This window comes from Hipposideros armiger, unplaced genomic scaffold (assembly GCF_001890085.2).
Source record: "Hipposideros armiger isolate ML-2016 unplaced genomic scaffold, ASM189008v1 scaffold_32, whole genome shotgun sequence".
In the NCBI taxonomy this organism is placed as follows: Eukaryota; Metazoa; Chordata; class Mammalia; order Chiroptera; family Hipposideridae; genus Hipposideros; species Hipposideros armiger.
The window spans coordinates 4735181-4759648 of record NW_017731382.1 but is presented as its reverse complement, the minus strand read 5'-3'; the positions used below and the strand labels follow the sequence as shown (position 1 = coordinate 4759648).

The 24468-nt window shown below is 50.5% G+C and overlaps 1 protein-coding gene across 1 annotated transcript in view; it reads right to left on the bottom strand.

The window, feature by feature from the left end:
- Positions 1-24468, bottom strand: part of BMP7 (bone morphogenetic protein 7) — a 91599-nt gene that overhangs the window by 57091 nt on the left and 10040 nt on the right. Inside the window, exon 2 of the mRNA XM_019637162.1 lies at positions 3205-3397. Coding sequence (XP_019492707.1) covers positions 3205-3397 — 193 coding nt within the window. The remainder of the gene's footprint in view (positions 1-3204; positions 3398-24468) is intronic.

Below are 24468 nucleotides of genomic sequence, written 5' to 3'. Positions count from 1 at the left end.
CGTCCTGCCTGCAAGCCTCCCTCATCCTGCCTATAAACCACCCTCCGTCCTGCCTGCAAGCCTCCCTTGCTGGCTCACCGCTGCCTTAGGCCTCGCAGCCTCCCACTGTCAGATCCTTCTTGCCATTCAAATGTCCTGCACTCAACAAGCCATCAGTGACCACCCAATTACCTTATCAGGCCCGATGGTCTACTTACTTGCTCACCTGTTTACTGCCTCTCTTCTGCACTCCATTATGGGTTGAACTGTATCCCCTACAAAGATGTGCTCGAGTCCTACCTCTGCACCTGTGAATGCAACCTTACTTGGAAATGGGTCTTTGCAGATAGAATTAAGTTAAGATGAGGTCATATTGGAGTAGGGCCCCTAACCCAACATGGACGTTTCCTTACAAGAGGAGAGGCACAGAGAGAGCGCAGGCTCGGCCCTGTGAACACGCTGATTTCAGGTTTCTGGCCTCCCGAGCGGTGGGAGAAAAATGTCCTGTTGCTTTTAAGCCACCCAATTCATAGTTCCTCGTTAGGGCGGCCCCAGGAAACCAGTACACCCCTCAGCCACCATTTTACACGCGGTCCCTGCCCTCCTGAGCTGAGCTTGCTTGCTTGATCCCGTGGGCAGGAGTGCTCAGTGAGGGTTAAATCAGTGAACTGCTGGGCTCTCACGTGTCTCTCCAAACGCGGTGGCTTCTGACCCCCATGAGGCAGGCACTGTGCCCATCTGGCCTGGCTTGCCCATCACAGGGTCTCCAGGACAGGAGGGGAGGGACCAAGGGTGGAGCTCCCCTCACATCGAGAGCAGTGTCTGAGGATGCTGGCAGTCCTATAACAAGCTCCCACTCACTGGGTAAGGGGCCGGCACCGACAGCATCCCAGCCGTCCCTGCGGCCACCAGCCAGGGAGGAGAACACACTCCTGCGTGGAGCTGCAGCAGGAAGACCCACACAGGTGACACCGGCCAGCCCTTCCCCTTGTGTTCAGCCAAAGCCACTGGGGACAGCTACATTCCTGAGGTTAAACCTCTTGATGGAGATTCTGGAGGCAGGGCTGGGGAGCCTGCCAAGAGGCCCAGCGTGGGCAGGGCACAAGGTTTACACAAGTGGGCAATTGACGAATAGCCTCTGGGTACCTGCCTCGCCCCCGGTTAATCTGCCTTCATGAGAAAAGTCAAACATATGTTCTTGTTCAAGAGTCCCAGGGGATTTGTCAGAGTACAGAGCAAACATATGTCACCCTCCCCGAGAAGGAACTCGATGTTTCTTCTGTAATCGGGCTTGGGGCCAGGGCACAGCCTGCCAGGGGTGACGGGGGCACCTGTGTAAGAGTCAGAGGTGGCTGCCAAGGCTGCCTGCCGCCTCCCCTGCACCACACACATTCTGGTACCACAGGGCAGTGCATTCAAGTGGGGGCCCTAAAGCCACATTTAATTCACAGCGAGATAACATTTGTCACCCACCAGGCTGACAGAGATCAACACAGTTGGATAAGAGACCGTGTTGACGAGCACATGGGGAAACGGGCCTTCTCTTGTGTGGCTGGTGGGAGTATGAACTGATGAACTGACCCGGCCTCCGCGGACAGCAGTTCAGCAAAATCCACCAGTCACCAATGTGTGTGCCCTCTGACCCCACAATTCTCTTTCTAGAACTGTCTCCAACTGATAGGCATGCACAAGTGTGAAATAAAGTATCAACAAAGTTATCCCTCCGGCACCTCACCTCCCCAGCTCCCAACCCCCACTCTACCCTGCGCCATCTATTGGGTTGTCGGAAAAGTCATGACACATTTTTGCAACGAAAAACACAGAAAAAAATACGTCATGACTTTTCCGACAACCCAACACAATGCGGAAAAAAGGAGCCCGCTGTGTGCACATGGGAAACTGGCTAAACACTGTGGCACGACCCATCCAATGGAAGGTGTGATTAAGAGAACTAGGACCCTCCCTGAGAACGGACATGGAAGGAGGGTCGAGGTTCACTGTCCAGTGACGAAGGTAAGGTCTGGGAGAAAGCACGTGATGAGACGTCAGTTGGGGAAATATATAAACCCAAATATATTAAAATATATAAATATATTTGCTGACTTGAGGAAACTCAAGAAACTGCTGCCTAAAGGTTGGGGCCCTGGGGTTCCGAGGTGGGAAGAAGCCTTAATTTTCACTATAGCTGCTTTTCTCTCTTTTGAATGCTATACTGTGAATGTCTTACCTATTCAAGAATAAATTATTAAAAGAAATTATTGTTTGTGTGCCTGGGCTCAAGTTCTAATTTGTCTACTTTCCCTCTTGGTGGTCGCAGAGTAAGACCTTGATTTCATGTCTTAATTCTCTCTATTTCCCAGATGGGTCACCGTGAATATGAAATGAGATTACAAATGTAAGACAATGGAAACACTCAAGAAAAGTTTGGTTTTATCAGGATTTAAGATGGTCCCCAAAATAACGGTGCTTGGCAAACAAAGTGATAAATAATGGTTCCTACGTCCCCGATGTGGTAACAAGTCCCCACGCCAACTGGGGGTGCTGAGACTGCCCCTCAGGAGGTGCCCATCCACTTTTTTTCCAGTAATTACCAAGAATGGCATGGGGTGGGTGGGGGGGCAGTCAAAGTCTGACACCTGAGATGTCCAAAAGCCCTAGATGTCACCTTGGGACTGTACAATGTACTAGTTAGATATTCCAGCCCATTCTCTTAGTCTTCTCAGAAGACCTTGAAATTAAAGTGTGTCAAGAAATTAAAGCCTTTCAACACAAGCTTTTGGTTCCTGACCTCCTGATTTTTGGAAGGCTGAGAGTTTTCTGCTTGTTTATTTTTGGTTTGAGGGTTTTCATCCCCTAACTTCATTACAAACGGCCACTGTGGTTGGTGGCTTGACATCGTGCGCTGGGTTTCAGAGTGATGAGTGGGAGAAGCAGCCCTCCTTCCATGCCAGAGCCACACCACCCCACCCCAGGCTCACTCCGCCATGCCCTCTTCCTCACAGGATTCACGGATGGTGACAGTTTTAAGAAACTGCAACATACGCCACACGCCTTCTTTCAGAAGAAGATTGGGTATAAGGCCCGGCACACGGTGGGTGCCCCAGGGTGGAGGCAGTCATCGCTGTCCCCGCCCCAAGGCAGCCCCAGCCTCTGGCTGTCACCTGCTTTTTCCTAGGTAATTGCAGGAAACTCAGCGTCCCTCCCAGGCACCAGCACAGCACCCACCTGCCCAAGTGCTCCTGCAGCACCTGGTAAACGCTGATCCGGAACGTCTCATTGTCGAAGCGTTCCCGGATGTAGTCCTTGTAGATCCGGAATTCGGCTGCAGTCACCGCTTCCCCTTCTGGGATCTTGGAAAGATCAAACCGGAACTCCCGATGGTGGTAGCGCGGGTGGAAAAACTCTTTGTCGTGTTCCACTGGAAAGGGAAAAACACACACACGGACACCAAAAGCTCATTAGTAACTGGGTTGCACTCTCTCAGCTCTGAGTTCAAGCACCTGGCCTAAGCTGGATGGAGACGTGCCCATTGCCAGCGACCCCTGTGGATAACTGCCCATCCTGTGCTGACCTGTAGGAGCATCACAGGCTCAGACCCAAGGGTGATGATTCTGCATCCAACCAGCTGAGAAGAGTTGGGCACTGACCACAGCCATCCCAGAGGCCCCGGACAGACTCCGGTTCTGAGAGCTCAGGCCTGGGTTCAGATCCAACTAGCTGTGTGGCCTGGACAAGGTACCAAGTAACCTAAACTGGGCCTCGATTTCCTCATCTGAAAATGGAGATAATAACCCTCTTTCATTTGTCATTGTCAGAGTTAAGTGATCTAATTCACGTAAATAGCTTAAGCTCTAGTCGGGCTAGATAACTGAGCTATTATCAGCAAATATCAACCTTACCATGCCGATCAGGTGTAGCTTAGGCCAGTGGGGCTCAGCCCTGATCTGTGTGAGAATCGTCGTGGGAGCTTTGAAAAAATATTGGTGCCCTGGCCCAGTGGTGGGCTGGTAAACGTTTAATAACAGGCTCTCTGGGACCCTGTCTGTAGTGCTTGCCAATTTCCATCTCGGCAGATCTCAACTTCCCAAAGTGAAGTCACTGCAGATGGAAGTGGGGAGATTGGCACCCAGTGGGCCCCAGCACACTGCTGTTCTCGCTCTACTCTCAACCAATGAATCAGTGTCTTTGGGAAGGAGGTTCAGAGACCTGTACTTTTTAAGACGTTTCTAATAGCAACCAGGGTCTACAACTACAGGCTTAGACTAAAAGCAGAAAAAGAGATGGGTGGCAGAGTCTGGGGCGGGCTTTGGAAAGTGACGTCAAGACAAAATAAGGCAGAGGTCCCCAGCACTTCTCTTGTGTACTGGCAGTGAGATGAGTCTAAGATACTCTGCCCATTTCATGAGTGACCAACACCAAGATAGGTATCAGCCCAAGAACAGGGTTTCTGGGAGTGGACCCGTGATGCCCAGGATCATTCATCCTCAGACCAAAACGGAGCCGGGATGGAGCTGGGAGTCATCGAGTGCTGGCAAGATGCAGGCAGCCAAACTCAGGCGTGTCTGCGGCATCTGCAGATATCTTTCATCTCCCGGGAGACCCAGCCCCACATGCACTTCCTGCCTGGGGGCGGGGAACCAGCTTGGCCAGAGGAGAGGAGAAGCCTGACCAGCGCGTTTCCACTTAAAGAACCTGAAAACTCTTAGGCTGGGTTCGGGCAGCCACTGCTGAGAGCAGATGGGACTGCCGGGGAGAACGGAGGCTCACAGCCCCGACCGCCCAAAGCCCTTTCTACGGGCCTCCATTTAAAAGGAAAAATCCGCTTTAAACCTTAATAATAGTTCTAAGAGATACTGCGGTGCGGGCAGGGGGCATTGAGGAATTTTCCACCCATGAGGTTGCTCCCTACTGGGCAGAAGGGGCAGGTAGCGTCCTTGAGGCCAGGGGACTCTGGCTGGGCACAGGAGTGGCCCTGTGTCTGGGCCGCAGCTGCTGGAACCCTGGGTTCCATGTGGACAGCTGGCCAGAGGAAAGAACTCTCCAGAAACGTCCCACGGTCCCTGGGGATTGCAGCTATCCTCACACACTCCCCCTTTTACACCCACAATGAGCACCCCTCTTCTGACCAGATCTAAGAACAAGGAAAGGCTGAACTGGGTGGCAAAGAATGGCAATGGGGATGTCACCAGTGCCCCACTCTGATTTATGAAGGTGGAGCAGGAGGAAGGGGTCTTTTGTGGCAGCTCTGGGAAGTGCAGACACCTGGAGGTCAGGTGAGCTTCAGGAGGAGACTCCAGGGTGACGGGGCATGGCAAGCAGCCTTCACTCTGTCCCTGCGGATATGCTCTAGGCCCGTCCTTTGTCACCCTTCCAGATCATTCAACCCTGCAGGTTGGTTGGAGATGTGCCTGAGACCCAATAGGGGTGGAGTGACCTGACCGGGATGGGAGAGCTGGGACTCGAACCCAGGTCCCACCCCCACCGGAAGCCTTCACCACGTGTCTCAGTGGCAGCGCCAACAGCTCAGAAGGAGAGTTCCTTTGCTGGTTTGTCAGAACTTACATTGCATTACAGCATATGTACAGTATGTACGCAGACCAGATGTGTGCCGCTCAGCGAGTGTCACAAAGCAAACCCACCCACGGAACCTTCTCCCCCGTGGAGAACCAGAGCGTGCCCGGTGCCGCCTTCCCCTCCCCCCGCCTCTCTAACGGCAGGCTGGCTGCGCTCCCCACACGTGTTACGCGACTCATCTGCACCGCCCTGGGTGTTCGCGTGTCCCCAGGGCTGTATAATATTCCGTCTGGTTGTGCCGTATCTCATTTGTCCCTTCTACAGTTCACGTGCGTTTGGGCAGTTTGCACTCTGGGCTCTTTCGAGCAGTGCTGCTGCGAGCATCCGGGTACCTGCACTCTAGCGACTCTGGCGAGCCTGGGGGCACATACCGAGAAGCGGGCTTGCATGTGTGTCCAGCCTTAGTAAGGCTGCCAAGCCGCGCTCCCGGAGTGTGGTACCAGGCGGATGTGAAGGAGCGTGCCAGGAGGAGGCAACAAGTCGGTCCCGGAAGGAGATAGGCACAGTGTGGGGGCGACTCCAGGCTCTTCCAGTGCTTTTCTGCAGGGGGCTGGTGGGCGAGGGGAGGTGAAGCAGCAATTCCTGGAGAGCAGCCTGCACCCCCATGAGCAGTCCGTGCGCCGCCTCACCCCCACCCCCGCCATGAGTGAGCTCCCAGTGAACGTGCCCGCATTGGCCCCCTGCCCCGCTAACCCACCCAGTCCGAGGTCACCAAAGACCGTCCCTTAACTAAATGGAAAGGACACTGTATGGTCATCACCTTGCTGGATCTCCAGGTAGCAGCATTCAACACCTGGCTATTCCTCCTTCACAAACCTCACCTTCCTGTGGCCCCCTTCACTGTAAACTCAGGTCACTCGGGCCACTCCATGAAACAGTCCCTTAGATAGTCCCATGTACAGGGATTAATATCTGGAGCGCACACCACAGGCCAATGCCCCGCCCCCATGCCGACAGGTTACACAGATAAAGTCTCCGTTCCCAGCCATCTTCCCTCTCCTCCTCCAACAGAGGCCAGAAAGAATGCTTTTGAGGCACGTGGTACTCCAACATTCAGCAAAAGGGGCTGCTCGTGCAACCGTGCACAGGAGCCCCAGCACGATGCCTGGAACGCAGCGAGACTCCAACAACCCCAGCTTCCTTGCTCCCTGCATTGGATCAGACCACGCCTCAAACAGCTCCTACCGGCAAATCCAGCAACCAGCCGAGAAGAGAATGGGGGTTTGGAACCCCAGTTTACAGTGAAGATGGAGGAAGAACCCCAAAGGGCAAACAAGCATGTTTACGAGTGCTTCTCAGCGATGGATGGGTCCCACACTGAGCACTCTGTGCTGTCATCTGATGGACCCTGGGGAGGCAGAATTGATCCTCATGTTACAGATGAGGAAGATGAGGCTCAGGGAGTCAGGTAACTTGCCCAGGGTCACAAGCTAGGCGACTGGCGGAACTCTCTTGACCTTTATACTCTCTGGAGCCAGGTGGCCTAAGTTCCGATCTCAGCTGTGCCGCTTACCAGCTGTGTGGCCCTGGCCAATTCACTTAACCTCTGTGTGTGTCCCCTTCCTGGGGGATAATAATAATGGCCCTTTCTCATAGAGCTGTTGGGAGGTCAGAGGAGTCGGCACTTACAACAGCACCTGGCAAATGACAAGCAATTCATTCGCCATCGTTCCGGGGCCTCTAAATGACCTAAGAGAATGACAATCAGCATAGAAGCAACAATATGTACATGTGGGTATTTACATAGCCCAGCTACGATTATCTGGGGGAAAGCACAGCAGATCAAACAAGAAAGAAAAGTTTGAATAAGCATGACATTAACACAGGTACAATCACGGAAGTCACACCCAATGAATAAAGAAAACACTGATGCATAATCACAAATATAAAGTTAATTATAGCAGGTGTATATGGAACTTTTTTTAACATGTAAGATTGCATGTATTTTAACTGTTCAGGCACTTAAGATATCAGACAGTTAAGATACCAGGGTTATAAAGATTCTTTTTTAAAAAAGGTAAGTGAATAAAGTGTCCAGCTAAACTTTTTGCAAGCATTTGCTGGCTCTTGGGGATGGCTTTCTGAGTGAATTTCCTTCATTAATTATTTTAAGACAATGAGAGGCATGAATCATGTTACCATTCTGTTCTTCCTGAAACCCACATCATCACGGTTTGAAAATAATTTTGTGATTTATCGAAAATTGTCATTAAAAAACAAAAAAGAGCAGTGAATAACTCAAAGTCCAAACCAAATTCCAAGTCTTGTCATCCCGAGGTTTCCATCTTTCATGGGAGTTGCCCCGCGGCATGGAATCCACACCACCTCTTTCTCAGGGACCGAGATGGTTTAATCGTCACCGCTAAAGTACATGAAAGCATGTACGTACTTTTAGAGAGAAAATACATCTTTTGCCAAGACCGATTACCATAGCTGATTACCCAAGACTTGGACTTTAAAATAAATGTCTAGTGCTGATACCAGTCTGTGCCCAGGAAGGAAAGCTTCCTAAGAAAACCCAGAGCCAGGAAATCCAGCTTTTTCTCAGCCGCCATTTACCTTCCAGAACCCCACTGTCTAAGAGCCACAGGTCTTGACAAAGACTTTCATCTTCACAAGATGAAAAGGGCCCAAATCCCCAAGACCAAACGATAAGCCCAAAGAAAATGGATTCCGGAAAACACCATCCTGACCAGCCCTGTGACTGTCCCCAACGCTGGACCTAGCGTTCTTCTGTTATAAAAACCTGCAATAATAACCCTAAAGCTGGCCCTAGGAGGTGGACATGCTGGGCTGCAGGGTGTCAACAAAGGGTAGAGGCAGGTGGGAACAGGAAGCTACACACCCGGCATCCCCTCTCATGACCCTCTGACATTTGGGGATGGCCTGTGCCCCACATACAAGTTGAGCCTGCTCCCCAGTTCTTCCAACCTGTTTCTGTTTCAGTTCTGACCCATGAGTTATGTGGAGACCCTTCCAACAAGTGCCCTTTAAGCTACAGTCAGGTCACTTCATTTGCAACCAAGGCAGTCCTCAGCAAAGCAATCATGAGCCCACTTACATACGTGCCCGGAAATGGACAGGCAGGAAACACGCCCCTGTAATGGTGCTTATCTCCAGGTGACCATTTGCCATGGAAGCTGCTTTATTTACACTTGGACAATTTCCAAGTACAAGCCGACCTCTTGACCAAGCTCTGTAGGAACGGGGACAATGACTGCCTCAACCCTGAACCCCCCAGTGGCCGGCACTGCCGGATAGTTAATAGGGCTCCTTAACGCTATTGGATGGAATATATTACCCTTTGCGGAATTCCTGTCTAGTCTTTAAGTAAGCTATTATAATCATAATAGACACACAGTAAAGCAACAGATGGGAAGTGGTCATGAAACTCGATGAGCTTTCTCAGTGTAAATGCACTGAGAGCAGGACACAGTACATTCGCTACTAGCACCAAGAACATCCCCACGAGGCCCGCTCCCCATGGGACGGCCGTCCTAACATGGCCTCCACAGGCTCACTTTGTCTGCTTGGCACTGGGCCTTCTGCGTCTGTCATCTTCACTCGCCTCCGCCACGTGGCTGCTTGTGGTGGTGACTCCCTCGTTCCCACGGCTGTATAGAGCCACAGTACACGAAGAGGACTCCATTTATTTTTTGATCAGCACTTGAGTGGTTTCCAGTTTGGGGCTATTACAAATGGTGCTCTGAGGAACATTCCTGCATCTGCCTTTTGGTGGATACATTTTTATTGTGTGCACACCCTGCAGTGGGATTGCTGGGTCAGCGTTGAGCTCAGCTTTAGTGCATGTATCTCTCCACTTCCATGTCAAGAATTGGAGGGTAGTGGGGTAGGCATGGAGCCAAATGAGACACAGTCCCTAAAGAAACAGTTCATTGCAGTTAACGTTAGAAAATCCCAGTGCGTTTGTTTGGGTGTGAGGGAGGTGGGAATTCTTCACAGGAAACGTGGTGAATGGAGTCCTAAGGAAGAAGCGAGGGTGACTGGCCTCCTAGGACAGGGGGCACTGCAAGCAGAGGTAACAGCACGACTGAAGCCCTGGGAGACGAGCAAAGAGCATGCTGCTGAGGGGGAAGAAGTCTGATGGGAATTACAAGAAAAGACAAGGTTCTTGAATGCCATGCTAAGGGGTCAGCCAGTGACCCCACCAACCATGATTGGTTTGGTCATGGTGCCTTAACCAAATCGATTTTAGACGGAGGCCTGGCAACACTGTGCAAAGTGGATAATAAGAGCTGAAAACAGAGACAGGGAGCTCAGAGGACAGTCTGGTCCAGGGATAATGCATAGCCAGCACGCATGCCCCCTTCCTTCCTCTGCCCTCTACCCACGGTGGGCATCACCGAACAGTTGCAACACTTTGCTTCAACCGGAGACTCAGGCAGCCACTGCCAACCTTGGCTACCTGAGAAAATGACTGTATCGTTCATCACTGGTCTGGACTACAGAAGAGATGGAATGGCCAGGTAGTGAGGCTAGGGGAGTAGACGGAAGTCAACAATGGATCAAATGTCAGCATTTGAAGACAGAGGACGAGAGAAGGGCCGTGTCCTGCTGGCTAGAATCGCCTCGTAGTCAGTAATGCCACCGGCAGGTAGACTCATCAGAGGAACGGCTTTGCAGGTGAAGGAGGAGGGAAGAAAACACAGGTAGCTACAGACAGGTTAGACTTACGGTCACCTGTGGGGGACCCAAGTGGGGAATTTGACCAGACAGTTGAGAAGAGAGAGGTCTGAAACAATGACAAGAAAGTTTAATTCGGGGGCTGCTGAACTGGGCTTAGGCATAAGTTTTGTGAGGAAAACGCACGTACAATGAGAAAGACAAGCTTAGCCTTGGACTGACATTGTGGGACTATATGGCAGATGGAGAACGTGGCCACCAGAAGAACTTGGCCCAGGGTAAGGAGCAGGACCGAGGACAGGCAGAATAAGGTGGCCAGATGGTGGCCAGGTTCAGATAAAAGGGACCAGGAGGTTATTCACTGGATTTGGTCATCAACGGCTCAGAGGCCTCAGTAAGGAGCTCTCATGGGGCCCACCATGCAGAAAAGACACCTGAAGAGCAAGGCTGTGGTCCCCAGCAGATGAGGCATTTGCCCCATGGGAGGGGCTGCCAGCCATACAGTGTCCTCATTTCTTCCTCAGGCCCCTCTCCTGGCCAGGGCGCGGGGGAGTTGATAAACGGGTTAACTACCCGCAGCCCTTTTCCAAAGGTTATGGTTTTTAGGAAAAGCCTGGTTAACCCTCCAGACCACATGGTCCGCTCACTGCCCCCACAGACGCCACGAAGCTATGAGACAGGACCACATATTTTACGAGCAAAGGCACGCTATCCAGGTGAAACCTGCGAGCCCAGCATTAGCCCTCTGCTCCTGACTTGGAGTCTGGCTTTCATGAGCTCAGGCCAGAGCAAGGAGCCCCAGTTATGGCCGCGGACAGACCCCCAAGCCCCTGCAATGAGCATGAAGCTCTAGGAACCAATCGCACCAACCAGAGCCCACAATGTAACCGCAATCTAGAAGTGAGTTTTCAAGGGCCCTCGGCTGCTTTGGAAACCGCACCCCAATTTAATCCCGAAACTTCCAATGCAGACTCTTTCCTTTCCCACAGGAACACAATCCATCTGAGGCACACACCCGAGTGCCAGGATTCACGGGGCTGGTGTTCCTTACCAAGGCTGCTGTCAGTAGGCGATTTACGGCCGCGCAGCTTTGGGAGATGAAATTCGATGATGGCTCTTCACTCATGCAAAGATTTACATGGCAAGATTAAGGAGCTTGAAAAGTTGCCAGGTGGCATGCCATAAACTGGGAGTTCTGGAAAACGGAACAGACGTACCCAACTACTCTAACAGGAAAACGTTCTCTTAACGGCAGGAGCGTGACACGCAGTGCTACCCAGCTCTTCCAGGAGGCGGGAGGGGACGGTCCTGAACCCAGAGGAAAGAACATAGCATCTAAGTCTAAACTGATAGGGAGCACCTCACTGTCTCCTGGCACCCTGCTGCACCCATTCCACGAGTATTTCTTGACCGCCCCACTGCAGGTGGGAGAGCCCTCAGGGGTTCTGCTGTGAGAGAAAAGTTGATAAAAAGCCCAGTGAGATCGCAACTCTGTCATCTATCTAACCCCTAAGCGAGGTAGCGCCCACCATTTTACATTTGTTTTTATGTTTCATTGTGGTAAAAAACATAAAGTTAACCATCTTAAGCATACAGTTCAATAGTTTAAGTACACTCCCAGTGCTGTGCAACCAATATCCAGAACTCTTTTCATCTTGCAAAACAAAGTCTGTCCCCATTAAACAACTCCCCATTCTGCAGTCACCCCCAGCCCCTGGTAACCATCACTCTACTTTCTGTCTCTATTAATTTGACTACTCTAGGTACCGCCTGTAAGTGGAATCATGTAACATTTGTTCTTTTGTACCTGACATTTCACTTAGCATAATGTCTTCAAAGTTCATCCATGTTGTAGCATGTGTCGGGATTTGTTTCCCAGGCTGAATAACATTCCGTTGTATGGACAGACCACATTGTGTTTATCCATTCGTCCATCCATGCACACTTGGGTTGCTTCCACCTTTTGGCTACTGTCAATAATGAACGTGAATGTGCAACTATCTCTTTGAAATCCTGCTTTCAATGCTTTTGCCTCTATAGCCAGAAGTGGAATTGCTGGATTATACGGCAGTTCTATTTTAAAATTGTTGAGGCTCTAGCATACTGTTTGCCACAGAGGCTGCACCATTTTATATTCCCACCAACAGCACACAAGGGTTCCAATTTCTCCACATCCTGGCCAACACTTGTTATTTTCTGATGTTTTGTTTTGTTTTGTTTTGTTTTGTTTTGATAGTAGCCATCCTAATGGGTGGGCGGTGGATGGCCACCATTACAAAAGTTCTCCCGCTGGCCTGGACACCACATCCCGTGTCACAAACATCACCTCATTGAATCCTTATAAAACCCCTGTTCAGAGGTCGCCCACGCACCGTGTCTGTTTTACAGATGAGGACACTGAGGCTCAGAGAGGACACTTGCCCACGGCCACACAGCTGGTGTGAATACTCATATGGTCTTCAGCACTTGGCCACACCCTCTCCCTCACCCCGGGAACCACCTCCAACCTCGTAGCTGTGAAGACGATTATATAAGGACAGCTCTGAAGTATACCAAGCTCGTGGCACATACCACGTGGTCACGGCATTCATCTCCTTAAAAACTAAACTCAGAGTGAAGACTGCACCCCACTCTGGTCCCTCTCTGGTTTGTACATTTGGCTCTGGCCCACTGCCAGAGTCACCCTTGAGCAAGGCTGACAGCTTAAAGACTTTGTAGCATTAACCCGTCTCCCCATCATCCTTCCCTAGCCCCCCAAATCGGGGGGCAGGGCCCTGCCTGGCGGAGGGCACACAAGAGGCATTGTCTCTCCCGCCCCTGAACTGCTGCTTCAACTCTCGAACTTTCCACCAAATTCTTGGGCTGCCAACAAGACCACCTGGAGTCCCAGTGCTAGGAGCTCTGAGAGGGTCTTCAGAGACACTGCCTCCTTGTTAGACGCTGGGGGGCTATGTCCTGAGACGCAGGGCGCGGAGGCGAGACCGCTGGCAGCCTGGCTTTTTGTCATCAGCGCTGCAGGCCGCAGATGTGGGGGTGGGAGTGGGGCAGAGAGAATTACTGTACCGCAAGATTAAACACTTCAGTGTCAACATGTGTGCAGTATTGCTCGAACAATGTTATCATTGTGAATTGAACGGACCAAAGGGTTTAGGGGATGGGGCGGGGAGAGAGAGAAAAGATGGGTTTAATTATCTCCAGGGCTGAAGCCAGTTGTTTGCTAAAAAGACCCAGACGCTGGTAGAGCTGAAAAGAAAAATGGACTGTAAGCACATGTCCACCTTTCCGACATAAACTGAGGCAGCCATCCTTTCACCCATCTCCTCAAAGGGAGGAACCCAGTCCCCAGGGATCTCTCGGTCCCAATCCCATTCTTGGCTAACTGAAAATGAGGGCAAAGAATGGAAACCAGATACCATTTTCAGCGAAACTAGCAATTTTGAACAGGGGACAATTTGGTCCTCTCCCCCCCCCTCGCCCCCACCAAGGGACATTGGGCAACGCCTGGACTCATTTTGTGTGCTACTGGCGTCTAGTGGGTAGAGGCCAGGGACATTGCTAAACATCCTGCAGCGCACAGGACAGCCCCACAACAGGGAACAGCCCCATTGTCAATCATGCTGAGTTGAGAGTCTCTGAGCAAACACACCTCGAGAGAGTCACAGTATTGGCCCCATTTGGGCTCTCAGCTAGCTGGGAGGGACCCTGGGGCTCACTGGGCCTCTGTTTTTCCCTTTGTATCAAAGGAATGGACTTAGTAGGTCTGAACACCCCTTTCTCTTCCATTAGGTTGTACCATAAAAAGTTGCCAACATTCTACCAATTTTGACCTACATACGTATGGTCTAAACTTGAATCCTACATCTGTACTGCCCACTATGCCAGCCACTAACTACATGTGTCTATCGAGCACTTGAAATGTGGCTGGTGTGGCTGGGAACTCAATGTTTACATTTATCTCAGTGTAATCAATTTAAGTCTAAATCGCCACACGTGGCCAGTGGCTTCCGTATTGAACAGCACAGACAAAGGACATTTCCATCAGCACAGAAAGCTCTATCAGGCAGCACCGCTCTGTGGGGTCAGGGAGCTGGCTTCTTCTATTATAGCAACACAATGACATGAAGCGCTTTTTGCAAACGAGCGTCCAAATGTATGTTCTCAGAAAACAGGTGAGAAGGTTTTTCCTTATAATGAGAAATCCCATGGAAGTGGGGAGAATTTCATCCCAGGGCTGTGCAAGAGGCCTGAGAGCTGGAAGCTCTGTAACTCACGGTTCTGTCTGCAAAATAGGCACAACGACCCCTGCTCCGTCACAGGGCCACCTAGGAGCTTGTCACCTGGTAAGTGACATCACGCTGGATAATCATCAGGCCCACCAAGTTCAGGAGCACAGGGGCAGGGGCTGTGCTCCAGGACCTGGTTCTGTGGCCGCTTGCCCTCGGCTGGGCTGGGCGCAGCTTGGTGATCGCAGCCCCATGACCACCCTCCTCTCCCCGCCTCTTTTGTTTCCTTCCTAGAATTTAACGGCTGTTATTTTATTACTTGGCCTGTTGACTTGTGTATTGACTGTCGTGCAGGTTTTAACTCTAAGACAGTAAGACCTGAGCAAGGGCACAAACATAGACGTCCACCATGGGGCTGGGCTGGGGGGTGGGTCCCAGCTCTACTGCCCGCTGGGCGCTTAGAGTGTCACTCCGCTCCTGTACAATGGGAGGGTGACAATACTCTGTGAGTCATCTCCCAGTGTTCTCAATTCAGGAGGTCTGGGGTGGGACCCAAGAGCTTGCCTTTCTAACATGTTCTCAAGAGATAACAAGGCCACCTGTCTGGGGACCCCACCTGGAGAAGCTCTAGAACGGAGAATGTCTGTGGAGTGCCAGCACACAGGGAAGTCTTGAACGAGGTTAACTATCACTATTTTGTTGCTCTCCATGGCACCACCTGCCACATTCACTTGCCTGGCACTTGGCAGTTTCCCAATTATCTTAGTGAAGAGACTTTGGGAACAATCCCACCGGCCCCTTAGGAGGACAGACCCACCTCTGGCCTCACGTAGCTCCACAAGCAGCGGCAAACCAGGGCAGAGATTGGCCACAGGGACCTGTGGCCTGCATTTGAACGCAGGCTCTGCCAATAACCACCAGTGACTCAGGACAAGGTAAGCCACCTCTGGGACGGTCAGCATCCTTTCCATAAAATGGGGACATTAAGAGGCCCCAGTAAGAAACCATTGTGAGAATTCAAAGAGACAGAGGCTAGCAATCATGGGACATGGCAGGGACGTGTGCCAGACCAGAGCAGGCCCCGGGAGCAGCTGGGGGGCGGGGGGCCGGAGAGGAGCTGTTGAGGCTGCCTGCCCCCCGGGACAGGAGGGTGCCTGCCCAGACCTTCCCCCAAAGGAGCCAGAGACTCCTGGGTCAGCTGGGCAGGCGCAGCTGGTTTAAGGTATTTTAGAAACAAATCAAATCAAATGAGAATTTATAATCCTTCCTGGGGTCTGGGTTCCATCAACCTAAACTCATTAGGCCTTGGCAGTGCAGGTGCAGCTAAGGAAGAGATTGTTCTGCGTTTCCTTCATGCCGGGTGCCCATCTCCCTTTCAAAATAAGAGTTCCAAGAGCCTTATTCATTTCACATTCACATTTGAACAACCTGCGCTTGAATTCCCAAGCAGAACTATCAAAACGCCCTTAAAATCGCACTGCTGTCCTTTGAACCTATTTCTGGTACAGAAAGGAGAATTCGAGATCAAACCAAATAATGGTTTTGAAATTACATTTTGGATCCTCGATTGAATGTCACCAGTAGAGTTGCAAACAGACTTTCAAAGTGAGTCTCGGGTTTACATGAAACACTTGTAAATGAGGTCATCTTTCCAAATCATTGGAAATGATTAGTAGTGAGTTAAGAGAATTCCTGAACAATTAAACTTACAATAAAGCTTTAAAACAGGCGAGACGAATCTATACCATTAGAAGGCGGGACAGTGGCCACCCTTGGGTGAGGGGGCTCTGGGGCTCTGGGAGCTGGGCGTGCTCTGTTCTTGATCTACGTGGGCACTGGTTACCCAGCTGTGTTCTCTTTGCAAACATTCGTAACTGTTCTTGATTTGTGCAATATTCTGTACACATATTACATGTTAATAAATCCTTTTATTAACAATAAATGTTGGCTGGCTTGATCCAGCTCCAGTTCTACTTAAGAAGTATTTGTCACCATAGTTCCTCTACTGTAAGAGGCGCCACCAATTTAATGACAGCTCTTTGGGGAAAAGATACCAACACTTTTATCCATTTTAAGACATCTTGGTTTCAGAGACAGGGACAAAGAAATAGGATATTATACCTAAAGCTCACCGCTGTAAAACCCTTATGTGGTTTCCTACTGCCCTCACATATGACCCTCCCATTAGCAAGGCTATTTCCTAACCTGCTCTAAACCCATTCTTCGAGCCTGAGGAGCAGTTCAGAGTCAGGTCTAAAAGGGAGGGGTCGAGAGCTAAGCCTCCAAATTCAAATGCACTCCCTGGACATCCCGGCCAGCTACTCGCTTCTCTGTGCTCAGTTTTCTGGTTTATAAAATAGGGAGGATAGTAATAGCCCCACCTGAATGGTTGTCATGAAAATTATTATGGATTAATTATTATTGTAATGGCTAACACAGCTATGTTGAATAGTAGGCAGACCCCCCAAACCCCCATCCCAGCCACACAGGGCCAGAGGCTGTTTAGGTAGCACGATCTACCTTCTAGACCCAACTGACTCATGAGGGAACACGTGATCCAAGCTGCCTAAGAGTGTCTCCCCAGGAATTTGAGTCGGGTGCAATAGCTCAACCGTGTCATCAAAAGCTCAAGTTTCTTCTGCCTTTTTGCTGTGCCGTTGTCCGAACACTGACGTTTAATCCTTTGGCTTGTTGCCTCGTGGTCACAAGATGCCTGCCATGGCTCCAAACATCACAGAACCATGTTCAAGGCAGGAAAGGGGGAGAAAGGGTAGAGAGTTCTGTTTGCTCAGCTGTCACTCATCAGGAGGCAAAATGTTTTCCAGAACCACCTTCCACCCCGTTTTACCCTTAGCAGGCTTCCCCGTGTGTCTCGCTGGTTAGAACAGCGTCCGTGGCCATTCCGACCTGCTAGGCTGCTAGGGAAGCCGGGAAAGCAAGCCTATGGCTAGTCAGATGGGTGTAACTACAAGTGGGCGTGGACGGCCAGCGTTCTCCCAAGAGGCAGGGTAGCAGAGGAATCCAGAGAGTAAGAGGGAAGCTGTTTGGTGACAGAGTTGGGGGATGTGGAGAGACTAACCCCTGGATTCTCTGAGGACTTTCTAGTTGCTGGTGGATGTGTTAATTTTCTTTTTTTTTTTTTTTTCCTTTACCTATTCTGAACAGATTTCTTTAGCCTGCAACCAAAGAATTCTGTTACGTGCACTTTGGTTCACAACAAAAACATCCCCCGCCCCCCAGAATAGCTTCTACCTCCTTTCCCCCAGACCGTCTCTTCCAACCAGTGGGTCCAGGGCTACACCAAATGCTCTCACATCAGTCTCTCTTGGAAACAGGCAGAAGCAACCCAGGTGCGCAAACCCACTTACCGGAAAAAGTTTGTTCAGGCTGTCAGTGTGCCTACAAGGTGCTACCAGGACGGACAGGCTCTTCCTCCAAGCAGCTCTCCATCCTTGGCTAGCAGACAATGACACTGATTCTTAACACACCTTGAAGATCGTGGTCTGTTCATCCTCTACCCCACGGGAAGCAGGGGCCACAAGCAGAACTCGGAGCAAGCCCCACCCGGCCTCGGTTTCCTCCCAGGGAACAATGATTCCTGACCGGCTCGGGTCATTCCCAACAACTCCTGCCCCTTATCCAAGGAGATCAGGAGGGTCCCATAGGTAAAGAGAGGTTTGTTCTCAGCCAACAATTGGTTGTTGGCTGGAGTCCTGTGCACTCTTCAAAGTTAGGGTTAAAGTTGCACCTACTTATAGGTTTGAGTTTAAAGAGAAACTGAAGTCTTTCCATGGGCTGCAGAGGCCCTGGCTGAATTAACGTCAATCTGCAACCAACCTTCTGCACAGACTTACGCTGGCTCACTGTTATTTGGAGACTCTGGGAACTAGCAGAGGGCCTCTATCTGTGCATAGAGTTGAGCCAAATCACATGTGCAAAAACCTTACATAGATCCAACTGCAGACCACACAGAGGACAACTACAAAGGGAGAGAGAGAAACAATACATATCATTTGAATGTGGCTACCCAGCAACCACTGCGGACAGTTTCCACCACCCACTTTTGAATGTGGTGGCCAGAGGCCAGTGTCATACCTTCCCATCCTTCCTTGCAGCAAGACCTGGCCTTATGAACCAGTGTGACCCATGGGACTTAAGCAGAAGTCTTCTAGAGAACTTCAAGGAAAACCAAGAGATAAACAAGCAAGGAGAGCTCTTTGGGCCCTTCCCCTTTCTCCTGCCTTGAATGTATATGAGATTGTATGAGGATATGATATCCGGGGCTGTGGCAGCCATCTTGCAACCATGAGGTAACAGGCATGAGGCATTTCAGGATGATGGAGGGAAGGTGGAAAGGTCATGGATACCTGGATGACATCACTGGGCTGTTATCCCAAACTTGGAATCACCTCCCTGAACACTTGCTGTTGTAGGAGATAATGACACGTTTTTAGTGCTGAGGCCACTGTTAGGCAGGTGTTCTGTGACTTAGAAGACATCATTCCTCTCCACGGAAGTGAGGAGCAGGCTTTGGGAGGCATAAACATACATCTCGCAGCATCTCCTGTCCCTGAGGGTGGTGCCAGCATTTAAAGGTATTTTGGTACAATACGGGCCCTAAACTTAAGCCAATTATTTCATCTCCTATGCAATGGAAGAAGCAGTAATCTGCCCCAGAACCAGAAGAAAAACCAGCAACAGGGGCTTACCAGAAAAGAGTGTGTCTCTATTCAACATGGCAGCTTCCTAAAGGGTTTCAAGAGTAATTGTCACGGTGCCCATTTTCTGTTCCACCCACTGCCTTCAGCCTAGCCCCCGTGGAAGGGACAACTGCACATCTCACTTTGCTTTCCCAGGTGCCCAGGCCACTGGTCAAAATCCATAATGAGAGCTGAGTAAGTAACACAAACACAATTTTTTAATGTGAAGCTGCTTAGGGAAGTGCATAGTCTTGGATATGGCTTTGGAGGGGCACTCACAGGCGTCCCCAGGGACTTGTAGCTGGTGGACTGACCAGGATACCAGATGGTAGTCCATGGTCATGTTCACAGAAGGGCCTACAAGAGACTGTAGCCAGACGAGCCCCCAAAGGCATCCCAGGAGTGGCCTCCATTTACGCAAGCTCCCTGCCATTATCTCACTTAATCCCAGCCACCCTGTGCCCTGAGCCACCCCACATTAGAGGGAAACTGCCAAGGACCGAATTATGTCACCCCCCCAAATTTATGTGTTGAAGTCCTACCCCCCAGTATGAAGGCATTTGGAGATGAGGCCTTTGGGAGATATTAGGTTTAGATGAAGTCGTTAGGGTGGGGCCCCCATGATGGGATTCGTGTCCTTATAAGAAGAAGAATAGCTCAGGGCCCTCTCTCCCCCAGTGAGAAGAAGGCATCTGCAAGCCCGGGGGAAAAACAGAACTGACCGAGTCGGCATCCTGATCGCCCACTTCCAGCCTCCAGTCGGTGAGAAATAAACGTCTGCTGTTCAGCCCACCCAGGCTGGGGTATTTTGCTACGGCGGCCCAAGCTGACCAAGACTGAGGCCCACAGAGCTTCGGTACCTCCGGTAACTAGCCTGAGGTCACACACCAGTGACCTGGAATTCAAAGCCAGACAGATCTGCTGTCCCCAAAGCTGGGCAAGTGACAGGTCACCCCTGAGCCTCAGTTTCCTCCCTCAGAAACAAATGTGGGAATCGTGCTGTTTGATGAATGACTGGCATGGCTGGATCCTCGCTTAAAATGGAGAAACACCAACGGTCCATATCAAAAACTGGGGCACACAGGAAATGCCACCCTACTAAGTTTGACAAACAGAGTTCAGCGAGAGAGAGAGCGAGAGAGAGAGAGAGAGAGACAGAGCGAGAGAGAGACAGAGAGAGACAGAGAACAATTTTCTGTGATTGATTGATTTTTAAGAGTAAGCCAGCCCACAGTCAAGTGTCTAAATCTGAGGGGTTGTTTGTGCACTTAGCTGGCGGGCACACATGGGTCCTGATGGTTCACGTTGCGTTAAAACTCTGCATCGATAAACACAGATGTTGAATCAGCATGAGGCAACTTTCTAGAATAGCAGGATTCGTAATAAGGAAACCAGCTTCCTGGTTTGTCTCATGCCCAGTCAACACAGCTGGGCTTCCCGTTGCAGCCCGGGGAGGCGGGGCGGATCACCCCAACCCAAATCCCTGCTCTCGTCCTGGATGGGCAGGCTGTGAATCTCACTGCCCTGATGCCAAGAGCTGCACTCGGGACCCACACAGACAGGCCAGCAACCGGGTTTGGGTCTGGCGAGTGGCAGTGTCTCTGCAGGCAGCAAGTGTTCCAGGTGCCAGCTGCCATGCGGGCAGCGTGTCGGCTCTCCTCCTCCTCTGCACAGGGAATCCTCCCAGCAGCCCGAGAGGCAGGCACCAGAATGAACCCGGAGGAGGAAATGGGGACCCCCCAGTTCAATAACCTGCCCAAGGTCACAAAGCTAACAAGTCACAGAGGTGGGATTTAGACTCACGTGGTCTCACCGCAGAGTCAGTCTTAACTACCACCTGAAACATTTCAGGACAATTTTTTGAGACCAGAACATGGGTGGGGGCTGCTGGGACGACAAATTTAGGAAGAACCATGCAGTGTGCTCCACGGCCTTTGTGGGGATTTGTAATGCATCTCACATTAAAGACGCTGAGAAGTGAAATCTGTTTAAATTGGAGTTTCCTCAAACTGGAAGGAGCCCCTCTGAACACCCTGAAGGAGAGAGGGTGTCTGTGTGTCACATGGCATCTGCAGAGGGACAAAGGGGCAGATAAAACTCGGGCTTTTTTACTTTTTAACCCTTCCTTTCCCAGGTCCAGGGCATAGACTGTCTAACGCAGGGCTCAGCAAACTTTATAACGAGACAGATGCTAAATATTCTAGCCTTTGGAGAACGTACAGCCTCTGTGGCAATGGCAGACCTCTGTCCTTGCGGTGTGAAAGCGCCCAGACAATACACAAACGATGAGTGTGTCCCACTCAAGTTTTATAGACACTGGAATTTGAATTTCATCTAATTTCACATGTCATGAGATATTATTCTTCTTTTGATTATTATCACCTCTTACAAAATATAGAAACCATTCTTGCTCACGGACTGTACAAAAGCAGACAGCAGGCTGGGTGTGGTCCCAGGTCCCCCTGCTTCAAGCAGCTTTTGAGCTAACGTGAAACATGGAAAAGTGCAGCATCTCTGCTCACCTCCCCCTTCACCCTAACAAGTTACCTGCCCAGAGAGAGGAACAGTTAAGAGAGAGGTTTTTTCCCCCTACTCCCTCCTGAGGAAAGTTGGGGAATTTTTTAAAAAGGACCAGTTCTAAGACTGTTTAATAATCTTTTAGTATCACTGGGCAAAAAGCGCTGTGAAAATATTTAGGTTCCAGGGAGAGGATGCCCGCTCTTTGGAGATTTGACCTCCAGTTTTGTCTCCGGGGTGTTTCCAATGCAGGCAGAGCTGTGTTCCCAGGAGTGGTTCCTTACAGCCGGACAATAAGCCCCAAGTCAAGGATTGCTGCTTTCCCCACTCGCTGCCATGGGCCGAAGGGGTGGAAGCAAAGGCTCTCAAATCAGCTTCCACATTTGAGGAAAGTTACCTTAAACCAGTGGTTCTCACCTGAGGGCAATTCTGCCCCCACCCACTCCCCATCCCCCCCTGCCAGGGGACCTCGGGCGGTGTCCGGAAACATTTTTGGCTGCCACAACTTCAGAAGGGGGGTGCCCCTGGCATCTGGTGGGTAGAGGAGAGGATGCTGCTGAACACCCTGCGATGCACAGGACGGGCCCACAACAGAGGACGGCTGGCTGAAAACGTCCATAGTGCCAACACTGGGAGACCCCGTCCTAAACCGACCTAAAAGGGGCACTTCCAAGCTCCTAGGGTGTTTGAGCCCCAAGATACTCAGAGATTTCTGGATCCCCTTCCCCATACCCCCCACCCACCCATCACCAGTATATTAAGACAATGGGGCGCTCAGGGTTTGAGAGGTATAAAGAAGGCAAGTAGCTTCATTTATTGTTTCCGCCTAAAGGAAATGACCAACTGGTGCCTCCACCCTATAAACATTTACTAGCCCTGGAAGGTTCTGAGGCCCCACTGCCATTTTTAAGGGCTTCTCTCTCAACAATTGTTAGGTCAAGTCAGTCAGGAAACGGAACCTGAGAAGGGGGAAGATGGTGGGGGGCATTTTACAAAGTTCAGGACCAAGAGAAAAACTGAAAGACCTACAATGGCCCCACCTACCCCCTCTTTCTTGCTTGTAAACGAATGACGGCTTTATATTGGGTTTCTTATGAACAGAGGCAGGGACTTTTAAAGGTCTCGGGGTGCTGCCAAGCAGGGTTTTCTGGCTGAACCCCATCGCGCTAGTGGGTCTGTAGACTGATAAATGATTGGCCTTTGGGGTGTGGTACCCTGAACATACTCTAAGACCGGCTCTCCAGGGGCCCACGTTTGGGAACAGCGACACCACCAACAGCCACCTCTCCTAGACTCCAGCAGCAGGGTTTTCTGGTTCATTGGGGCTTGGAAAAATGTAATCACCCAGAATGCAGAGAAAAATGTAACAAATATCCAGGTACCCACAACTAAGAATTAACAGAGTTAGTATATAGTGGTTGCTTTTTTTCTCTACGTAAACCTTTTATTTTAGAATAACTTCAGATTTACAGAAAAGTTACAAAGATAGTATGGGGTTCCAACACACCCTCACCCAGCTTCCTGCCCAGGTTAACATCTTCCATGACCACGGGACACTTGTCAAAACTAAGAAAGTAATTCACCAAACTCCAGATTTCTTTCAGATCGCCCCGGTTTTTCCACTGGTGCCCTTATCCTGTTCCCAGATCCAAACCAGGACACCACGCTGCACTTCCTAATGGCCCCTTACCATTAAAAGAAAGAAAACTTACAGGAACAGTTGGGGTCTATTTAAAATTTCTCCCCAACCCCATCCCTTTGCTGCCTCCCCAGAGGCGGCTGGTGTGAGTCCCGCTGCCCACATTCCCACTGGTGTTGCTACATGGCCATGAACCCACGACCGTACACAGAACTACTGGTGTCCGTGTGTGTGTGTGTGTGTGTGTGTGTGTGTGTGTTCTGACACACTGACAAATGCTTACACCCTTACATCCTTCCGCCCAACTTGTTTTCTCCTTCTGAACATTCTGTTTTATGTCTACATCAATACATTAAAAAAAAAGAGAGAGTCCTTGCATCCCCCTTTCTGGTTTATTACAAATGTATACGTAAACTGATTCCAAATTTATTTCTCCAAACCCCTGCTCACAGATTTAGACTGTTGGTGATTTTATGCTGTAATTACCAACCATATGCGATATTTATTCTGCTACGTGCGGTAAACACCTTCCCCATGGTCTTTTCCGTACAGCGTCTTGATGTATTGCCATTAAGATGCCAATCTCTAGCAGCCTCTGGCATTTCCCATCAAGGAGCCCGAGCCCATGGACGCGTGGGGCCCTTTGCCCTGACAATTATGTTTAAGCCATAGGGACAGAGAGCAGGGCGGCTGTCAGAAGCAGGGTGGATAATGAAAGGGAAAGGTGCAAGCTGCCGCTTTATCCTCCTCTTCAGAGCACCGACCCACAAAGTCAAGCTCAAAGGCTCAGCGTCTGTTTCGGTGGTCTCAACACTATTCTCCTGGTGGCCCCCTACCCTATGCACACACCCCCCACGGGGTCAGGAGGAAAAAGCGGATGGCTTTACATTCAGCACGAGCTGGATTCAAACGCCAACCCCACCACTTCCTATCTCTGCAAGTTTGGGCCCCATCAGCTTCCTCACCCCCAGACTGGGAAAGGCACTACTTCCTCTGCAGCATGCGAGAGAATTAAATGAGGAGCCTGATAAGGAAGGTGTTAGAAATCCATTACTGCCACAGGAAGACCTCAACTCAGCCCTCCCGAGGGCTGAGGATTTATCACTAGGATTTATTTTGGTGGTGAATGAAGATAATGAAGGAGTCTCTGAAGTCAGTTTCTAGATGCAGCCGTGCATGTTTCCGCCTGGAC